The sequence below is a fragment of the Somniosus microcephalus genome, chromosome 32, assembly GCF_052327205.1.
Source record: "Somniosus microcephalus isolate GS21.2 chromosome 32, FLI_Smic_1.0, whole genome shotgun sequence".
In the NCBI taxonomy this organism is placed as follows: Eukaryota; Metazoa; Chordata; class Chondrichthyes; order Squaliformes; family Somniosidae; genus Somniosus; species Somniosus microcephalus.
Window position 1 is genome coordinate 1678481 of NC_141018.1, and position 22655 is coordinate 1701135.

At 46.5% G+C, this 22655-nt stretch overlaps 1 protein-coding gene across 1 annotated transcript in view; it reads right to left on the reverse strand.

Annotated features, from left to right (window-relative positions):
* The window catches only part of LOC147097237 (putative G protein-coupled receptor 139), a 35649-nt gene extending 13332 nt beyond the window's left edge, over nucleotides 1-22317 (reverse strand). Inside the window, exon 1 of the mRNA XM_085972012.1 lies at nucleotides 22178-22317. Coding sequence (XP_085828138.1) covers nucleotides 22178-22283 — 106 coding nt within the window. The 5' untranslated portion in view covers nucleotides 22284-22317. The remainder of the gene's footprint in view (nucleotides 1-22177) is intronic.
* Nucleotides 22318-22655: the final 338 nt, after the last annotated feature.

Genomic DNA, 22655 nt, shown 5'->3' on the forward strand with positions numbered 1-22655 from the left:
AACCTGGCTGTGTGCTTCTATATCTGTTACAGGAAAATTTACGGAATGAAGGGGGGCATAATCCTACTCGCCCTGATAGGACTGAGCTTCGGAAGGAGAGGTGACATGGAGGATTCCCACCTCTATGGGTGCTCCAGAGACACAGCACCGATAGTGATCGATGGGAGTGGCGAACGGGATGCAGAGGGGAATTTTACCAATTATGGGAATAGTAGTCAGAATGCCGGTTATGGGTAGGACAGCCCGCCCCACCCCGGTATACAGGGTGGAGAACATTGGAGTCATTCAAGGGGGTGCACACATTCGTTTTGCAGCAGTCCCACCCTATGTCATAAAGTGGGAGCACGCTATGACAGGTACTGACCTCTCGGGGTGCCGTAGCCGGGGAGCACACATCATCCTGTGTCCCCAGCACTTGAATGCCTATTCGAAACCACAGTGCGGGTTCAGAGCTGCTGACGCAAAACCTATAAATTGTACCATGGAAGCCATGGCACAAGGCCATGTTCCCCTACAGGTAGCGTATATAGGAGGTGGGACATATTGCATCACCACAGGAGCGTCTCACTACCAGCACGGACAGCACAGCTGGTGCGCGGTGAGTGACAGCAGTTTCTGCTTCAAACCCGAGGCAGAAGTTCACGTGACACAGGTACGAATTGTCCCCATTCCTGAACCATCCACTGTTCACCTCACTGTGGAGGAGAATTTCACTCACCTCCAGAAATATGTCGGCCATTTTGGTTACCCGATTCCCCCTCTCCCAGAGCACCTTACCAAATTATTAAAAGCCGTCCTAGTATCGCAAAAGCACTTCTACACTTTGGAACAGAAGACTGTACAGATAGGGGCCGACATTTTAGATATCATGACCCCGCCCTGGTGGGACGTTTTTGAGAGTATAGAGGTCCCCTCCTGGATTCGAATGGCGTCCCACATCTTAGTAGTCTGCCAGCTAGGGATCGTCCTCTACCTGGTCTGTGTCCAATGTAGGAGAAAGGGTCCCAGGGTAGAATTTAATGTAAAAGGGTAATGGAAGGACCAGTATGCCCAGGTGGAAGAAGAAACACCCATGTGAGCTTTGTGTAATATCACTGCCGAATGATGGCAGATCCGTTTGTTATTTTAATAAAGCTTGTTTTGCTTTTGCTCGTTATTTTTAATAAATATGGTTTTTTTTTGGCCTGATGTTTATTTTTATTAAAGGTTGTGTGTTGAAATGAAGTTCTATGATGTCCCAAGTAGTGCAGGGGTGCTGGACCCCCTCCGTGCTTGGATTATTGTAACAGATAGTAATTTGTTTCTATTGATAGATGCCTGTCGTTCACTGTAGTTTTCTCTAAGTAAGGGGAATGTATGTGTCGAGGGATCGTGGATAGATAAATATAGGGGAAGGTTGTTTGTGGGGGGTCAGAAATTTGCTCACCTTGATTGAATACTACAGGCAAGTTTCAGTATCCTAGGGAAGACTGAAAGGATTCGCAAATTTCATGTCTCCCCTGAAGATTTACTGCTGGCTTATTGGAGAAACCCTGGCTGGACTGAGTTTAAAATCCAGGGCTCCAGGGCCCAACAAGATGGCTACGGTGAACCTCATGGCCAAGGCCTGCAAAGTTCAGGTTTGGACTGACAAAGAAGGAATGTTCCAGAAATTAGAAGGCAGACAGGCCGTCTGCATTTATGTATGAGAAGCAAACAGTGGCATTCAGGCCTCTGATTAAAACCCATCAAGGCCGTTGCACAGACAATCAATGGGTAATAGTTGCATTCAGACCTTCGTTAGCTGACTTCAACACTGTTTGGAAACGATCAACGGGGCATTAAAACTGGAATGGCCCCATCACAAGACCAGTTACACAAAGGAAAACACTTATGGGACGTTTAAAGACCAATTAACCGGCCATCCAAGTCGATGGGCCCAGATCGGTTTCCTTTGTATCATCTTCAACACGTTCAGGTCAGACAAAGAAACAGGCTGATCTGGCGAGTGATAAGGGCTCCCAGAAAGGGGTATAAGTAATCCCTCGGGAAGCCACATCTTTCTCTCTCGCCTGGACTCCGGTGCCCTGCCTTACCATCAAGAAGATCGACGATGAAGAGCCCGTCCAAGGGAAGCAGGATACCCGCAGTTACATTTTAAATCACTGGGGTATCTCTGCTCTGGGCGGTGAAAACCCTAAAGACATTGGCAGGCAACAGGGCACGGGGCAGGCGTTCTAATATCCGAGACTGGTGAGCATAAACTTTCTGGCCCATCGCAAGACAACTTAGATAGGTGTAAAGGGTGGGAGTTAAGGGGATTGCTAAAATTGTCATTTTAGTCATTTTCCTTCGATGTGTCCGTTTCTCCTCCCCTGTGTTACATACATAGTGATTTTCTCTGTATAGTGTTTATTTTTCTCTATTTTTAATAAACATTGGTTTTCTTTGCACCAAACCACTGGTCTCGTTTTGTTTATATCGCTGCTCATAATAAGTCCGGTGGTCAGAACCAGAGGGGAAGTGATTCGAACCGCACGGGGCTGAAGCAGCTCAGATACGCCTGACTGGCCAGACACAAACCCCAAACCAAACCCCCTACAGTTAGTATGGTGGTATCAGCCCAGGCTCCTGCTCCTGATCATTACCCAATGACTCTGGGTTAGTGTGGGGGAATCAGCCCAGGCTCCTGCTCCTGATCATTACCCAGTGACTCTGGGTTAGTGTGGGGGAATCAGCCCAGGTTCCTGCTCCTGATCATTACCCACTGACTCTGGGTTAGTGTGGTGGAATCAGCCCAGGCTCCTGCTCCTGATCATTACCCACTGACTCTGGGTTAGTGTGGGGGAATCAGCCCAGGCTCCTGCTCCTGATCATTACCCACTGACTCTGGGTTAGTGTGGGGGAATCAGCCCAGGTTCCTGCTCCTGATAATTACCCAGTGACTCTGGGTTAGTGTGGGGGAATCAGCCCAGGCTCCTGCTCCTGATAATTACCCAGTGACTCTGGGTTAGTGTGGGGGAATCAGCCCAGGCTCCTGCTCCTGATCATTACCCAGTGACTCTGGGTTAGTGTGGGGGAATCAGCCCAGGTTCCTGCTCCTGATCATTACCCAGTGACTCTGGGTTAGTGTGAGGGAATCAGCCCAGGCTCCTGCTCCTGATCATTACCCAGTGACTCTGGGTTAGTGTGGGGGAATCAGCCCAGGCTCCTGCTCCTGATCATTACCCAGTGACTCTGGGTTAGTGTGGGGGAATCAGCCCAGGCTCCTACTCCTGATCATTACCCACTGACTCTGGGTTAGTGTGGGGGAATCAGCTCAGTTTCCTGCTTCTGGTCATTACCCAATGACTCTGGGTTAGTGTGGGGGAATCAGCCCAGGTTCCTGCTCCTGATCATTACCCAGTGACCCTGGGTTAGTGTGGGGGAGTCAGCCCAGGCTCCTGCTCCTGATCATTACCCACTGACTCTGGGTTAGTGTGGGGGAATCAGCCCAGGCTCCTGCTCCTGATCATTACCCAATGACTCTGGGTTAGTGTGAGGGAATCAGCCCAGGCTCCTGCTCCTGATCATTACCCAGTGACTCTGGGTTAGTGTGGGGGAATCAGCCCAGGCTCCTGCTCCTGATCATTACCCACTGACTCTGGGTTAGTGTGGGGGAATCAGCTCAGTTTCCTGCTTCTGGTCATTACCCAATGACCCTGGGTTAGTGTGAGGGAATCAGCCCAGGCTCCTGCTCCTGATCATTACCCACTGACTCCGGGTTAGTGTGGTGGAATCAGCCCAGGTTCCTGCTTCTGATAATTACCCACTGACTCTGGGTTAGTGTGGGGGAATCAGCCCAGGTTCCTGCTTCTGATCATTAATCATTGACCCTGGGTTAGTGTGGGGGAATCAGCCCAGGCTCCTGCTCCTGATCATTACCCACTGACTCTGGGTTAGTGTGAGGGAATCAGCCCAGGTTCCTGCTTCTGATAATTACCCACTGACTCTGGGTTAGTGTGGGGGAATCAGCCCAGGCTCCTGCTCCTGATCATTACCCACTGACTCTGGGTTAGTGTGAGGGAATCAGCCCAGGCTCCTGCTCCTGATCATTACCCACTGACTCTGGGTTAGTGTGAGGGAATCAGCTCAGTTTCCTGCTTCTGGTCATTACCCAATGACCCTGGGTTAGTGTGAGGGAATCAGCCCAGGCTCCTGCTCCTGATCATTACCCAATGACTCTGCGTTAGTGTGGGGGAATCAGCCCAGTTTCCTGCTCCTGATCATTACCCAATGACTCTGCGTTAGTGTGGGGGAATCAGCCCAGTTTCCTGCTCCTGATCATTACCCAATGACCCTGGGTTAGTGTGAGGGAATCAGCCCAGGCTCCTGCTCCTGATCATTACCCAATGACTCTGCGTTAGTGTGGGGGAATCAGCCCAGGTTCCTGCCTCTGATCATTAATCATTGACCCTGGGTTAGAGTGGAGGAATCAGCCCATGTTCCTGACTATTACCCAGTGACCCTGGGTTAGTTTGGCAATTCAGCCCAGCTTCCTGCTCCTGAGCTTTACCCAGTGACCCTCGGTTAGTGTAGGGGAATCAGACAGGTACCTGCTCCTTAACATTACCCAGTGAACCTGGGTTAATGTTGGGTAATCAACTCGGTACCTGCTCCTGATAATTACAGAATCACAGAATCACAGAAACCCCACAGTGCAGATAGAGGCCATTTCGGCCCATCGAGCCTGCACCAACACATATCCCACCCGATCCCCGTAACCCCTACACCAACACATATCCCACCCTATCCCCGTAACCCCACGTATTTAATCCCCCTAACACTAAGGGTCAATTTATCATAGCCAATCAACCTAACCCGCACATCTTTGGACTGTGGGAGGAAACCGGAGCACCCGGAGGAAACCCACGCAAACACGGGGAGAATGTGCAAACTCCACACAGACAGTCACCCGAGGCCGGATTTGAACCCGGGTCCCTGGCGCTGTGAGGCAACAGTGCTAACCACTATGCCACCGTGCTGCCCAGTTAGTGCAGAGGAATCGGCCAGGTTCCAGCTCCGGATCATTACCCTGTGACGCTGGGTTTGTGTGGGGAAATCAGCATTATTTCCTGCTCGTAATCATTACCCAGTTACCCTGGGTTAGTGTGGGGGAACCAGCCCAGGTTCCTGCTCCTGGTCATTTTCCAGTGACTGAGGGTTAGTGTGGGGGAAACAGCCCAATGTTCCTACTCCAGATCATTTCCCTGAGACCCTGGGTCAGTGTGGGGGAATCAGCCTAGGTTCCTGCTCCTGATCATTACCCAGTGACCCTGGGTTGACTGGGTTAAACAGCCCAGGTTCCAGCACCTGATCATCACCTACTCTTGCTGGGTTAGTACTGATTCTGATCTCTGATTTGTGATTCAGTGTAATAAAGGCACATCAATCCAGGATTAATCTGTCTGTCTTTCCTCAGTTGCTGCTTTGGCAAGTTTGTGTGTTGGTGTCTGATGTGGGCGGTTTGTGCTGGGGTTGTAAAGTGTGTGTGGGTGTCTGATGCGGGCGGCTTGTTTCGGTATGATCTTCCTGAATTTACATGACTTCACCCCCACAGTATAAAAAGCAGCGTATAACAGGCGGCTGATGAGAGACCGCCTGCTTATTGCTACCGCCCAAGGCGAATATCTACCCCAGAAACTAGGGAGCTGGGTGAAGAATGAATCATAGCATCATAGAAATTTACAGCACAGAAGGATGCCATTCGGCCCATCTTGTCCGTGCCGGCCAACAAAGAGCTATCCATCCTAATCCCACTTTCCAGCAAATGGCCCGTAGCCTTGTAGGTTATGGCACTTCAAGTGCATAGCCAAGTACTATTTAAATATAATGAGGGTCTTTGCCTCTACCACCCTTTTAGGCAGTGAGTTCCAGACACCCACCAGCCTCTGGGTGAAAACACTTCTCCTCAAATCCCCTCTAAAATTCGACCAATTACTTGAAATCTATGCACTCTGGTTGTTGACCCTTCTGCTAAGGGAAATTGGTCCTTCCTATCCAATTTATCTGGGCCCTTGATAATTTTATACAACTCAATTAGATCCCCTCAGGCTTCTTTGTTCCAACGAAAACAACCCCAGCCTATCCAATCTTTCCTCCTTGCTAAAATTCTCCAGTCTAGACAATATCCTCGTAAATCTCCTCTGCACCCGCTCTCGTGCAATCACATCCTTCCTGTAATGTGGTGACCAGAACTGCACCCATTTTTCTAGTTGTGGCCTAACTAGTGTTTTATACAGTTCAAGCATAACCTCCCTGCTCTTATATTCTATGCCTCGGCTAATAAAGGATAGTATCCCGTTTGCCTTCTTAGCCACCTTATCTACCTGTCCTGCTACCTTCAGGGATCTGTGGGCATGCACACCAAGGTCCCTGTTCCTCTGCACTTCTCAGTGTCCTACCATTTATTGTGTATTCCCTTGCCTTGTTAGCCCTCCCCAAATGCATTACCTCACATTTCTCCAGATTGAATTCCATTTGCCAATGTTCTGCCCGCCTGATAGTACAAAGGGATCTGGGGGTCCTGGTGCATGAAACACAGAAGGTTAGTATGCAGGTACAGCAGGTGATCAGGAAGGCCAATGGAATCTTGGCTTTTTTTGCAAGGGGGATGGAGTATAAAAGCAGGGAAGTCTTGCTTCAGTTATACAGGGTACTGGTGAGGCCACACCTGGAATACTGTGTACAGTTTTGGTTTCCATATTTAAGAAAAGATATACTTGCTCTCGAGGCGGTTCAGAGAAGGTTCACTCGGTTGATTCCAGAGATGAGGGGCTTGACTTATGAGGAAAGGTTGAGTAGGTTGGGCCTCTACTCATTGGAATTCAGAAGAATGAGAGGCGATCTTATCGAAACATATAAGATTGTGAGGGGGCTTGATCAGGTGGATGCGGGGAGAATGTTTCCACTGATGGGTGAGACTAGAACTAGGGGGCATAATCTTAGAATAAGGGGCTGCCGTTTCAAAACTGAAATGAGGAGAAACTTCTTCACTCAGAGGGTAGTAAATCTATGGAATTTGCTACCTCAGAGAGCTGTGGAATCTGCAACATTAAATAAATTTAAAATGGAGATAGACAGTTTCCTAGCTGATAAGGGAATTAGGGGTTACGGGGAGCGGGCAGGGAAGTGGACGTGAGTCTAGGTTCGGATCAGCCATGATCCTATTGAATGGCGGAGCAGGCCCGAGGGGCCATATGGCCTACTCTTGCTCCTACTTCTTATGTTCTTTACGTTCTTATGTTCTGACCAGCCCATTGATATCTTCCTGCAGTCTTCAGCTTTCTTCTTCGTTATCAACCACACGGCCAATTTTTGTATCAACTGCAAACTTCCAATTATACTTCCTACATTCAAGTCCAAATCATTGATATATACCACAAAAGCCAAAGGACCCAGTACTGAGCTCAGCAGAACCCCACTGGAAGTGGCCGACCAGTCACAAAAATACACCTCGACCATTACCTCTGAGCCAATTTTGGATCCAACTTGCCACTTTGCCCTGGATCCCATGGGCTTTTACTTTCCTGACCAGTCTGCCATGCGGGTCCTTATCAAAATCCTTGCTAAAGTCCATATACACTACACCAAACGCACTACCCTCAGAAACTCTCCTTGTTACCTCCTCAAAAATGCAATCAAGTTAGTCAGGCACGATCTTCCCTTAACAAATCCGTGCTGACTCTCCCTGATTAATCCGTATCTTTCTAAATGAAGATTTATCCTGTTCCTCAGATTTTTTTCCAATAATTTTCACACCACCGAAGTTAGGCTGACTGGCCTGTAATTACTCGGGCTATCCCTTTCTCCCTTTTGAAGCAATGGTTAGCATTCCTCCAGTCCTCTTGCACCAGACATGTAGCCAGAGAGATTTGGAAAATTATGGACAGAGCCTCTGCTATTTAATCACTTACTTCTCTTAACAAGTCTGGGATACATTTCATCCCGGCATGGGGATTTAACCACTTTCAAAGATGCTAAACCCCTTAATAATGTCTCTTTCGATATGTTTATTTCAACTAATATTCACAATCCACCTCCCTGATAAATGTTTGCATCGTCCCTGACTTTTGTGAAAACAGAGGCAAATTATTCATTATGAAACATACCCATGTTTTCCGCTTCAACACACAGGTTACCTTACTTTAGTTATCCTATGTAGCAGTGAACAGGGAGTGTGGCGAATATCAGCCCCAGAATACCAGAGCTGGTTTGGATAATGAAGCGGTGAACAGGGAGACAGTATGCCTCAGAGACATGGACCATGTGCAGCAGGCACCTCAAAGCACTGGAGAGGTACCACCAACGCTACCTCCACAAGATCCTGCAAATCCACTGGCAGGATAGGCGCACCAATGTCAGTGTTTCCGTTCAGGCCAACATCCCCAGCATCGAAGCTTTGACCACCCTCGATCAGCTCCGATGGACGGGTCACATTGTCCGCATGCCCGATACGAGACTCCCAAAACAAGCGCTCTACTCGGAGCTCCGACAGAGTAAGAGAGCCCCAGGTGGGTAGAGGAAACGCTTCAACGATACCCACAAAGCCTCCATGAAAAGGTGTAACATCCCCACCGACACCTGGGAATCCCTGGCCCAAGACCGCACAAAGTGGAGGAGAAGCATCCAGGAAAGCGCCGAACACCTCGAGTCTCTTCGCAGGGAGCAAGCGGAAGCCAAGCGCAGGCAGCGTAAGGAGCGCACATCAACCCAAGCACCCCACCCGCCTGCCCCTTCAACCACCATCTGCCCCACCTGTTACAGAGACTGTAGGTCCCGCATTGGACTCATCAGTCACCTGAGAACTCATTTTTAAAGTGGAAGCAAGTCATCCTCGGTTCCGAGGGACTGCCTAAGAAGAAGGACAGGGAGAGTGGGTGAATATCTAGCCCAGAAACCGGGAGCTGGGTTGGAGAATCAAGCAGTGAACAGGAAGTGTGGGTGATTATGTATCCCTGTAACCAGGAGTTGGGTTGCAGAATAAACAGTGAACAGGGAGCGTCGGTGAACATCTGCCCCAGAAAAAATGGGGCTGGTTTGGGAAATGAAGCACTGAACAGCGGGTGTGGGTGAATATCTGCCCCAGAAGTCAAGAGCTGGGTTGGAGAGTGATGCAGTGAGCAGGGAGTATGGACGGATTCAGCCCCAGAAACAGGAACTGGGTAGGAGAATGAAGCATTGAACAGGAAGTGTGGACGAATATCTGCCCCAGATGCCAGCAGCTCAGTTGTTGAATGAAGGAATGAACAGGGAGTGGGGAATGATATCTGCCCCAGGAACCTAGAGCTGGGTAGGAGAATGAAGCAGAGAACAAGGAGTGTGGGTGAATATCTGCCCCTCAAATAGGGAGCTGTGTTCGAGAATGAAGCAGTGAACAGGGGATGTGGACGGATATCTGTCCCAGAAACCGGGAGCTGGGTTGACGGATGAATCATTGAACCGTGAGTGAGGGCGGATATCTGTCCCAGATCCCAGCAGCTCAGTTGGTGAATGAAGCATTGAACGGGGAATGTGGAAGGATATCTGCCCCAGGAACCGGGAGCTGGGTTGCAGAATGAAGCAGAGAACAAGGAGTGTGAGCGAATATCTGCCCCAGAAACCAGGGGCTGGGTTGGGGGCTGAAGCAGTGAACAGCGAGTGTGGACGGGTCCAAACTTGGCTTCGATGCATCATGTGAGCCCTGGAGCCCCCGTGGAACCGGAATGCAGCAGGAAGACTACAAGCCCAGGAAAGGAGAGGAGAAACTGATTAAAGATAGATCAGTATCAGAATTCATTGGTAATATTGTGATTTCTCTATCAACTATCAATTCCATTGTATATTGAAAATGGAACCAAGAAACAAATTATTGGTTACAACCGGGACCATCAGCCCAACATATAGTCATTCATGTAAAAGCCGATGTTCCAATGTGATTACAAATAATTTCGATAGTATTGTAATATTATTAAATGTAGACAATAAAATTGCCGATGGGATACATTACCCTGGGGTCTCAGAAGCTATCTGGATGACAGTAATAATGTAATATACTTGTCGCCATTCTGTGATAATTGGATACATTTCTAGAGGTGTATAGAAAGTGAAATACTAAAGTTCACAATACGGCAGTTATAATCTTGTAGAAACATTGACAGTAAAGGAGAGAAGGACATGATAGAAAGTTCAATTTTTGAGTGACAGAGATTCCCTCACCTGTGACAGGCAGAACGTAATTCACTCATTTCAAAACAATGATTGGAAATGAGTACACTGAAAAAGCAAAGAAAAAATTAACTGATTTCTGTAAGATAAGTAGTGCTTGTTATAATATCAAACCATCTAGAAAAAGAAACATTGATTTGTAGCAGGAGATGGTCCAGTACAGACACGATGGGTCGAATGATGTCCTTCTATGTAAGTTTCGATGATTCTATGGTGGAAATTGAGAGGAAGGCTGGAGATGGATGTGAGTCATTCTGGGGAAGGTGGGGCCTGTCCAAGCCGGATGGGCTACACCGCAACAGAGCCGGGACCAATATTCTCGCGGAGGTTTGTTGGTGCTTTTCGGGAGGGTTTAAACTAGCTTGGCATGTGGATGGGCACCAGCATATAGGAGTTGAAAAGTTGAATAAGATGCATAAAAAGAGTGAGTGTATTGGATAGTACTAGAGAAGTACCATATTAGATAGGAGCAGACTAAGAAAGACTACGAAAAATTCAAAAATGGGTTTAGAATGAATGTACGTAAACGCACAAAGTGTGGTGAATAAGGTTGGTGAGCAACAAGCACAATTAGCCGTGTGGCAATATGATGTGGTGGCAATAATGGAGACGTGGCTTAAAAACGCCGAGGACTGGACACTTCAAATATTCAAAGGTACAAGGTGTTCAGAAAAGACAGGGAAGGAAAAAAGGGAGGTGGGGTGGCAGTGCTGATTCAGGAAGACATTGTAGTGTTGGAAAGGGCCGATGTTCTTTAGGGGACAAGGACAGAATCCATTTGGTTAGAGTTGAATAGCAATAAGTGTATGATCACGCTCCTGGCGGTATTCTATAGGCCTCCAAATAGTGAGAAGGAGTTAGATGAGAAAAATCTGCAAGGAAATCACAGAGATATGCAAGAGCTATAGAGTGGTGATAATGGGGGACTTTAATTACCCAAATATCAATTGGGATAATGCTGGGAAAAAGGGAAAGGAGGGGGAGGATTCTCTGACATGTGTTCAGGAGAATTTCCTTAACCAATAAGTTCTTGGCCCAACTAGGAAGGAGGCATTCTGGATCTGGTGCTGGGTAATGAGATGGGCCGGTCGACCAAGTATCTGTGGGAGAACAATAGGGTAGCAGTGATAATCGTATCATACAATTTAGATAAGCAATGGAGAGGAGCAAGGAACAATCTAGAGTGGAACTTCTAAACTGGAATAGATCTAACTTCAATGGGATGTGAAAGGATCTAGCCAGTGTAAAATGGACCAAAAGACTGACAGGAATAACTGTAATGGAACAATTGCTGATCTTTAAGGACGAGATGTTCCAAGTAAAGGCTAGGTACATTGCAAGAAAATGGAAGGGCAAGGGAACCAAAGAATGGGCACCTTGCATGGCGAGGAAGATAGAGAAGATGATGAAACTATAAAAGAGGGTGTATGATGCTTGTCAGGTGAATTCCTCGAGAGAGAACCAGACCAAATATGATAAATTGAGAGGGGTTTTGAAGCTGAAAATATGATTGGCAAAGAGAGAATATCAGAGTAGAATAGCGGTTAACATAAAAGGGAACCCACAAATCCTCTACCGGCATGTAAACAGTAAGTGGGTAGGGGTTGGGGCCTATCAGAGACAACGAAGGTGATATAAGATTAGAGGCGGAGGGCAAGTCTAGAACACTCAATGAGTGCTTTGTATTTAATGTTGTATTTAATGTATTTAATATTGTATTTTAATATATCGTACTGTTAGTTTTTAGTATTCTACTGTTTAGTATTTAGCACTCTAGTTCTAGTATTAGTAATTTAGTTGTTTTAAAAAAAATATTCTACTGTTTAACCAACCTGTATGGCTGCTGTTTTACGAGCTCCTCCCCAACTGGTATTTTAATGTTGTATTTAATGTATTTAATGTTGTATTTTAATATATCGTACTGTTAGTTTTTTAGTATTCTACTGTTTAGTATTTAGCATTCTAGTTTTAGTATTAGTAGTTTAGTTGTTTTAAAAAAAAATATTCTACTGCTTAACCGACCTGTGTGGCTCATGGGGGTAGCCGCTGTTTTACGAGCTCGTCTACAACTTTCCACTTTATTTATTATTTTATTGTTATTATTAAACAATTTTGTAAGTACTGTTTCTTCACTTATCCGCTACAACCGTCAATCACTTCTGGACATAAGTTCGTCCGGAGATATAGGACCTACCCCCGATTTTTCGAACTGGGATTCTGCACCACTACCATCTACCCTCCCACCTGCTTACCTGACTTCATTCCTGTGATCAGGAAGCGACGACGGCGCAAGCGGGGCAGACGAGCAGGTGCATTAGTGAAGCTGAGGTGACGTGAACACCACCCCCCCCTTCCGAGTATTCTCCTGGCGAATGTGCAGTCACTGGACAATAAGCTGGACGAACTCGGGGGAGGCTCACCTTCCAGCGAGACATTAAGAACTGCAACGTCTTGATTTTCACTGAGACTTGGCTTGATCCATCGATACCGGCTTCGTTCATTCAACCAGAGGGATTCAACATTCACCGGCTAGACCGAACAAAGGACTCGGGGAAGAATAGAGGGGGTGGAGTATGCTTTATGATCAACAATTCTTGGTGTTCCGACGTGGAACTACTTACATCTTCTTGTTCACCCGATCTTGAACACCTGATGATCAAATGCTGACCCTTCTACCTCCCGAGAGAGTTCTCATCCATGATCATTACAGCGGTGTATATTCCACCACAGGTCGACGCAAATAGGGCACTAAACGAGCTGTATGGGACCATTAGCAGGCTTGAAACTTCCCATCCAGAGGCTGCATTCATCGTGGCTGGCGATTTCAACAAAGCCAATCTGAAGAAAGAACTGCCTAAATACCATCAGCATATCACCTGCCCAACGCAAGCCAAGAACACACTAGATCATGTTTACACTCCGTTCCGGGATGGATACAAGGCCCTCCCCCGCCCTCCCTTCAGCAAATCAGATCACAACTCCATCCTGCTGCTACCCACCTATAGGCAGAAACTGAAACAGGAAAAGCCTGCGATGAGATCTCTACAACGGTGGTCGGATCAATCAGACGCTATGTTACAAGACTGTTTTGATTCCACTGACTGGGATATGTTCCGGAATGCCTCGGATAATGACAGCAACACATATACAGATTCAGTCATTAGTTTCATAAACAAGTGTTCCAAGGATTGTTGTACGAACATTTCCCACCCAGAAACCATGGGTAAATGGCGATATTCGTGCTATGCTAAAAGCACGGTCCATGGCATTCAACTCTGGGGACATAGATGAGTACAAGAAATTAAAGTACGAACTAAGAAAACCATCAAAAATGCAAAAAAACAATACACGGATAAAGTGGAGTCACACTATCATAGCTCAGATTCGCAAAGGATGTGGAGTTGACTACAATCTATTACGGACTACAAAGGGAAACCCAGCTGTGTCATGCCCAGCAATGCCTCTCTCCCGGACGAGCTTAACACTTTTTACGCCCGGTTTGAGGCCAACAACAACTGGCCTGTTACAAGGGCGCCCGCGGCTCAGGACGACCGGGTCTTCTCAATCTCCATGGCTGACGTGAGAAAGACTTTTAAGAGAGTGAACACCCACAAAGCACCCGGTCCAGATGGAATCCCTGGGCGTGTCCTTAGAGCATGCGCTGACCAGCTGGCAGCCATGTTTACGGATATATTCAACCGTTCACTGTACCAGTCTGTAGTCCCCACCTGCTTCAAGATGACATCGGTTATTCCAGTCCCCAAAAAATCAAAAGTAATCTGTTTAAACAACTACCGCCCCATAGCACTCACTTCTGTCATCATGAAGTGCTTTGAGAGGCTGGTCAAAACTCACATCAACTCCTTACCAACTGACACACTGGACCCACTCCAATTTGCTTACCGCCCAAAAAGATCTAGGGATTGTAGTGATCAATAGCATGTCATTCTATAGTGGACACTAGGTGGAGCCGTAGAGCTGTATATAGCTGTATGTATAAGACTACACTACCCAGCTGTATATATATTAAGACTACATTACCCATGAGGCTAGGCTACCCACAAGGCAGCAGTCAAGATGGAAGCCTCTACAAGAGGCTGGACAAGTCCACATGTGCTCAATAAAAGTGTCTAGCAAAAGCTAGCTGTGTTCATAATAAGAATGTCTAGTTATTAATGAACATAACAGGGATGGTACCATCGCCACTGTACTGCACACTGCCTTATCACACCTGGATAAGAGGAAAACCTATGTGAGAATGTTGTTCATTGATTATAGTTCAGCATTCAATACCATTATCCCCTCCAAGCTTGTCAACAAGCTCAGTGAGCTAGGACTTAACACCTCCCTATGCAACTGGATCCTGGACTTCCTGACGGGCAGACCCCAGGTGGTGAAAATAGGCAGTAACAGCTCCTCAACACTGATCCTGACACGGGAGCTCCCCAGGGTTGTGTGCTCAGACCCCTTCTGTACTCCCTGTTTACTCACGATTGCGTGGCCACGCACAACTCCAACTCTATCATCAAGTTTGCTGATGACACGACCATTGTAGGCCTGATCACAGATGGCGACGAGACAGGCTACAGGGAGGAGGTAAGAGCTCTAGCAGAATGGTGCAAGTACAACAACCTCTCCCTCAACATCAGCAAAACAAAGGAGATGATCGTTGACTACAGGAAGCGGCAGGGGGAGGGACACACCCCGATCTACATCGAAGGGGCTGAGGTGGAGACGGTCAGCAGCTTCAAATTCCTGGGTGTATTCATTACGGAGGACTTAACGTGGTCACATCACATCGACGTCGTAATGAAGAAGGCATGCCAATGCCTGTTCTTCCTCAGGAGACTGAAGAAATTTGGAATGGCCCCCCAGATTCTCACCAACTTCTACCGGTGCACCATCAAGAGTATCCTGTCCAGCTGCATCACTACCTGGTATGGCAACTGCACCGCCACAGACCGCAAGGCTCTACAGATGGCAGTGAAAGCTGCACAACACACTATAGGAATTAAACTACCTGCTGTCCAGGATATCTACCCCGAGAGGTGCCGGGGGAAGGCCCTGAGAATCATTAAAGATGCGAGCCACCCCAGCCACAACCTCTTCGCCCTGCTCCCATCCGGTAAGAGATACCGAAGCATACGGTCTCGTACCAGTAGGTTTCGAAACAGCTTCTACCCCCAGGCCATAAGACTCATGAACGTATAATTTATTATTATTTATTGCTGTTGTTTTATTTATTATTACTTTATTTCTATTAGTATTTTCTCATTGTTATGCCATATTTATTCCAATGTTGGGAGGACTCGTAAAAATCAACATTTCATTGTGCAGTACACACGTCTGCTGCATATATGACAAATAAAAGATTGAATTGAATTGAATTGAATTGTATCGGTGTTTACTAAGGAGGTGGATGCTGAAAATTTTTTGGAAGAAGTGGAAAAGTTAGCAGCAATGGAATGGGTGAAAATTGATAGACAGGATGTTCTAGAAAGGCTGGGCACGATTAGAGTGGACAAGTCGCCTGGTCCAGATGGCTTGCATCCCAGGTTGTGAAGGGAACTGGGGGAGGAGATAGCAGAAGGGCTTGCCATAATTTTCCAATCTTCCCTAGATGCGGGTGAGGTGCCTGAGGATTGGAAGGTGGCAAATGTGACACCATTGTTCAAGAAAGGGTGTAAGGGCAATCCTAGTCACGACAGTCCAGTCAGTAAAACATCAGGTGGTGGGCAAAGGTTTAATAACAATAGTCAAGGAGAAAACTAACAGGCACTTGCAGAGGTTTAAGTTAATTAAGAAGAGTCAACACGGATTTGTAAAAGGCAGATCGTGTTTGACTAATCTAATTACATTTTTTGATGAAGTAACAGAGCGGATTGATGAAGGGAATGCAATGGATGTTGTCTACATGGATTTTTGGAAGGCATTTGACAAAGTACCACATAGAAGGCTGGTTAAGAAAATTGAGGCTCATGGAATAGTGTAATGATCAGTAACCTGTCATTCTGGAATGGTACACTAGGTGGTGCTATATATATATAAGAGTGGGCTACCCACAATGCACTATGCTACCCACAAGGCAGCAGTCAAGATGGAGGCCTCTACAGATACTGTACCTAGTCCACATGTGCTCAATAAAGTGTCTAGCAAAAGCTAGCTGTTCTTAATAAAAACGACTAGTTATTAATGAACATAACAAATAGGTGGGTCATTGGCAGCTTAAATAAGGAATTAGCTTAAGGACAGAAAACAGCGAGTTGTGGTAAATGGCTGTTTTTCAGACGAGAGGATGGTAGGCAGTGGTGTTCCCCAAGGGTCAGTGCTGGGGCCAATGCTTTTTTGATATATATATAAATAACCTGGATATTGGAATACAGAGTAGAATTTCTAAATTGCCGATGACACCAAACTTATGGGTGTGGCAAACAGTGAGGATAATACCAATCAAACGCAACAGGACACAGAAAGGCTAGCAGAGTGGGCAGACAAGTGGCAGATAGAATTTAATACAGAGAAGTGTGAGGTGATGCATTTTGGCAGAAGGAACAGGGAGAGGCAATATACACTTACTGGCACTCTTATAAAGAGTGTGCAGGGACAGAGGGACCTGGGAGTTAATGTGCATAGGTCCCTGAAGGTGGCAGGACATATAGAGAGAGTGGTTAGCAAAGCATATGGGATCTTGGGCTTCATAAATAGAGGTATTGAGTACAAAAGTAGAGAAGTTATGCTGAACCTTTATAAAGCGCTGGTTAGGCCACAACTGGAGTATTGCATCCAGTTCGGGTCACCACACTTTAGGAAGGATGTGAAGGCCCTTGAGAGGGTGCAGAGGAGATTTATCAGAATGGTTCCGGGGATGGGGAATCTTAGCTAAAAGGACAGGTTGGAGAAGCTGGAATGTTTCCATTAGAGCACAGGAGGTTGATAGAGGTTTACAAGATTATGACAGGTTTGGATAGGCTAAATTGGGAAAGGCTGTTCCCACTAGTTGATGGTACAAGGACTAGGGGATAAAGATTTAAGGTATTGGCCAAGAGATACAGGGGGACGTAAGGAAAAAAAATTATGCAGCTCTCTGTAAAGCAATCCAGTCAGTCCCATTCCCATAGCCCTGGAAGTTTATTTCCCTCAAGTGCCTATCCAGTCATCCCTTGAAAACATTGAGTGTCTCCGCTTCCACCACTTCCGTCAGCAGCGAGTTCCAGGTCCTCACCACTCGCTGTGTAAAAAAGTTTTTCCTCACGTCCCCCCTGTATCTCTTGTCCAAAACCTGAAATCTGTGTCCCCTAGTCCTTGTACCATCAACTAGAGTGAACAGTCTTTCCCCGTCTAGCCTATCCAAGCCCGTCATAATCTTGTACACCTCTATCAAATCAACACTCAACCTCCTTTGCTCTAATGAAAACAAATCCAGCTTCTCCAACCTGTCCTTGTAGCTAAGATCCCCCATCCCCAGAACCATTCTGGTAAATCTCATCTGCACCCTCTCAAGGGCCATCAAGTCCTTCCTAAAGTGTGGTGACCAGAACTGGACGCAATACTCCAGTTGTGCCCTAACCAGCGCTTTATAAAGGTTCAGCATAACTTCTCTGCTTTTGTACTCAGTACCTCTATTTATGAAACCCAAGATCACACATGCTTTGCTAACCACTCTCTCAATATGTCCTGCCACCTTCAGGGACCTCGGGTCATTAACTCCCAGGTCCCTCTATCCCTGTACACTCTTGAAAGCTATGCCATTAAGTGTATATTGCTTCTCCCTGTCCCTTCTGCTAAATTACATCACCTCACACTTCTCTGGATTGCATTCCACCTGCCACTTGTCTGCCCATTCTGCTAACCTTTCTATGTCCTGTTGCAGTCGATTGGTATTGTGCTGGCTGTTTGCAACATCCCCAGGTTTGTTGTAATCGGCAAATTTAGAAGTTTTACTTTATATTCCAATATCGAGGTCATTTATCTATATCAAAAAGAATAGTGGCCCCAGCACTGACCCTTGGGGAACACCACATTCTACCATCCTCCAGTCCGAAAAACAGCCAATTACCACAACCCGCTGTTTTCTGTCCTTAAGCCAATTCCTTATCCAAGCTGCCACTGATCCAACTATTCCATGAGCCTCAATTATGTTAACCAGCCTTCTATGTGCTACTTTGTCAAACGTCTTCCTAAAATCCTTGTAGACAACATCCATTGCAATCCCTTCATCAATCCTCCCTATTACTTAACCAAAAAATTCAATTAGATTAGTCAAATATGATCTGCCTCTTACAAATCCGTGTAGTTTCTCCTTAATTAGCTTTAAACCTCTCCAAGTGCCCGATAACTTTTTCCTTGATTATTGTTTCTAAAACATTACCCACCACTGATGTTAAACTGACCAGCCTGTAGTTACTGGGATTGTCTTTACACCCTTTCTTGAACAATGGTGTCACATTTGCCACTTTCCAATCCTCAGGCACCTCCCCCGCATCTAGGGAAGGTTGGAAAATTATGTCAAGTCCTTCCGCTATCTCTTCCCCAATTCCCTTAGCATCCTGGGATGCAAGCCATCTGGACCAGGCGACTTATCCACTCTAAGCATACCCAGCCTTTCTCGTACATCCTGTCCATCAATTTTCACCCCTTCCATTGCTTCTACCTTTTCCACTGCTACCGATATTTTGTCAGCATCCACCTCCTTAGGAAACACCGATACAAAGTACTCATTAGGTAATCTAGCCTTGCCCTGTGCCTCTAAGCATATACCACCTTCTTTGTCCCTAATAGGGCCCACCCCGCCTCTTACTGCCAATTATTGTTTACCTGCCGATAGAAGTTCTTTGGATTCCCTTGTGTGTTAGCTACCATTCTACTCTCATTGTCTCTCTTTGCAATCTTATGTTCATCTTCACTTCCCCTCTCAACTTATTGTATTTGGGCTGGTTCTCCCTTGAAGAATTCCACTGACATGCATCATACACCCTCTTTTATATTTCATCATCTTCTCTATCTCCCTCGTCATCCAAGGTGCTCTTGCTTTGGTTCCCTTTCCCTTCCCTCTTGTTGGAATGTACCTAGTCTGTACTTGGAACATCTCCTCCTTAAAGATAACCCATTGTTCCGTTACAGATTTTCCTGTCAGTCTTTGCTTCCATTTTACCCTGTGTAAGATTCGCAAAATAGATATTGTATTAATAAGGGTCGAATGGCAGAAGAGGCCATGATTTTAAAGACTGTTTTAAAAGAAGCCCAGGACAAAGGGGCATTCAAAATGGCCACCAGACCCCGTGACCAACTTATTGGGACACTTTAAACTGGCTCCTGCAGTCCTCAGACAGCTTTGTGGATTCAACCCATAGTAGGTTCTGGAAGCCGTTTCTGAGAGAATGAAACCAGACACCCACACATACATAAAGATTGGCCTGTAGATAAAGGCCATCTGAATGTTTACCCAGACAAAGGGGAACAGTTCCATATTCACAAATAACATATCAAGGACCCGCTAAAGACATCAAGAAGACATTAAAAACAATGAAGGTCATTCCAGACCAGAGATGGCCCGTTACCGGCCATCCAAGAACAGTTTAAAATATAATAACTAGCCCGTTGTGCAACCAGCCCGCCAAAATTAAAACAAAAGACTAACCTGATTTGGCGCGAGATAAGGGCTTCTGCTGAGAAGTATAATTGGGAGACACCGGGGGTAGCGAAAAAAGAGGCTTCATCTTACATATTGGGAAGAGAGAGGTTCCTTTCTTCATTCATCTTCGTGGGATCTTCGGTAATAGCCGTTACCTTCGATAGCAGCTGGAGTTCGGAGAAGAAGACGGTGCGAGCCGGCATCCCGCCCCGGGGTAAAACATCGGGAGATCATCGACCAACCCCGGGCCGTTGACGAGATGAAAAGGGCCGTAGCCCTACCGAAGAGACAAATAAAACCTACAGAAGAAAGCTGAAGGAAAATGAGGGCCAGCCCGAGGCTCCTATGACCGGGGTCGAACAGGCGATCCCCGACCACGCCGACATCCAGGCCAGCCGGTGTCCAGCCGTCCCCGACCCCCACCTCAGGAGAGAGGTGTGGCGCAGCTCGCTGGAGCTCCATGAACCACGTGGAGTCAGGACGCCTGAAAGGACCAAAACGAAGACCTGTTTCAAAACTCTATACTTTTCCAACTGGATTGGTGAGCATGTTTCTGGCCCTTCATAATCGGATCTAGATAGTTTAAAGGGGGTGGTCATTTTGGGTATAATTAACATGAGTTGTTGTCCCTCGATGTTCCGTGTGTTTCCCCATTTTATGATGATCTTTGTAAGGTATAATATGCCGGTATCCATTTTAGTTAGTACTGTATTGTTATGATTTGTTTTTCCCTCCCATGTACCCTCTTATTTGCTTGCATTTGATTTGTTTTTCCTTATGCAATAAAATATCATTTCATTTCATTAAACCTGGTCTATAAGAGTATTCTCTACATTGTAGTTCCTGCACCTAAGTCCAGTGTCTAGAATCTAAGGGGTGAGTGGGTCGAACCACTCAAGGTTTTTCTGTGCAAAAGAGAGAGAGAGAGAGAGAGAGGCCTCTGAGAGAGAGTAACCTCTGCGATCTGCGAATCTCTTGAGAGAGAGAGAAAACCCCTTACACCTGGCTAGATCCTTTTGCATCCCATTGAAGTTAGCCCTATTCCAGTTTAGAAGTTCCACTCTAGATTTTTCCTTGATCCTCTCCATTGCTAATCTAAACCTTATGATACGATGACCACTCGTTCCCAAGTGTTCTCCCACAGACACTTGGTCGACCTGTCTCACCTCATTCCCCAGCACCAGATCCAGCAATGCCTCCTTCCTAGTTGGGTCAAGAACATATTGGTCATGGGAGTTCTCCTGAACACATTTCAGAAATTCCTCCCTCTCCTTTCCCTTTAATCTAATATTATCCCAATCGATATTTGGGTAATTAAAATCCCCCAATATCACCACTCTATAGTTCTTGCACATGTCTGCGATTTCCCTGCAGATTTGCTCCTCTCTCTGTCTCTCACTATTTGGAGGCCTATAGAATACCCCAATAGTGTGTTCACAACATTTCTGCTCCTCCACTGTAACCAAAAGGATTCTGTCCTTGTCCCCTCAAGAACACCCTCCCTTTCCACCACCACAATGTCTTCCTGAATCAGCACTGACACCCCACCTCCCTTTTATCTTTCCCTATCTTTTCTCTCCTCTTCTGCCTGGTGGTCACCCATTCGCTGTCTGCCTGCACACTCTTAAGCTGCGGGGTGGCCACCTCCAGAAATGTGCTATCCACGTAACTCTCAGCCTCGCAGATGCACCGCAGTTACTCCAGCTGCCGCTCAAGCTCTGAAACACCGATCTCGAGCTGCCGTTGCTGGTGACACTTCCTGCACATGTGGACGTCCAGGCCATGCAATGCGTCCAGGATTGCTCACATGGCACAGGATGTGCATTCCATGGGACAGAGCTGTCCTGTCATGCCTCTATTTAGTAGACTGCAAACTAACTTAGCAGAAATAATCTTGAAACTTAAATAAAACACTCACCAGCTACTCACCAAGTAGCTCCGTCTGTTGTGCCGATGGCAGTTTTTCCACTCTGACGTCACTTTCGGATTCTGCCTCTCTCGCTCTGCTCCCGCTCTGGTCTCGCCCAGGTCCGCTGCCTCCCCTTCCCCTCGTGCTCTTTAGAGCCGCTGCTCTCGCCGCTGTTCTCGCGCTCTTTAAAGCACCGCACTTCTCGCTCCTATCGCCGCTCCTCTCGCTGCTGAGAGGAGACATTAAATGGCCAAAACAGTAATGCAGTGAAACGTTGTTTATAGAATTAATAGCTGGATAGAGAGACTTACCAGAAAAACCAACAGCAGCATGGAGAGCAGACTTAAAATGACATGAACGGTCAATACGTGAAACATGGTTTATACAATGAATACATGGATATAGGAACTTACCAGGAACAGCAACAGCAGCGAGGATGGGATAATAAATCTTCTGAACTTTATAGATGAACATTCCTATCTGGAAATCTGATAGGTAACTCTTGAACATTCTCTCCATTTCTGTGGAGCCGGTGATCCCTGTTAGTGCCGGAGGTGATGCTGTCATTGATACTAGAATGACACCTTGAAAGTAATCCCTTATTAATAGAAGAGGGAAACCCTCCGGAGTAACAATTAGGGTCCGTGGAGACTGACATTGATTACAGTCAGTGAACAAACAGGTTAAGTTAACCCCTTTCAACCCAGCACTTTTTATTCTCACAACATATTGAACCAGATGTGAAATTAAACGCCCTCATCTCCCTCGTGAAGGAAGCCATTCGGCACTCCATGCCTGTTCCAGCTCTTTGTTATAGCTCTCTGATTAATCTCAACCCCTGATCTTTCCCATAGCTCTGTATTTTTCCCTTTAAGTATTTATACAAATCCC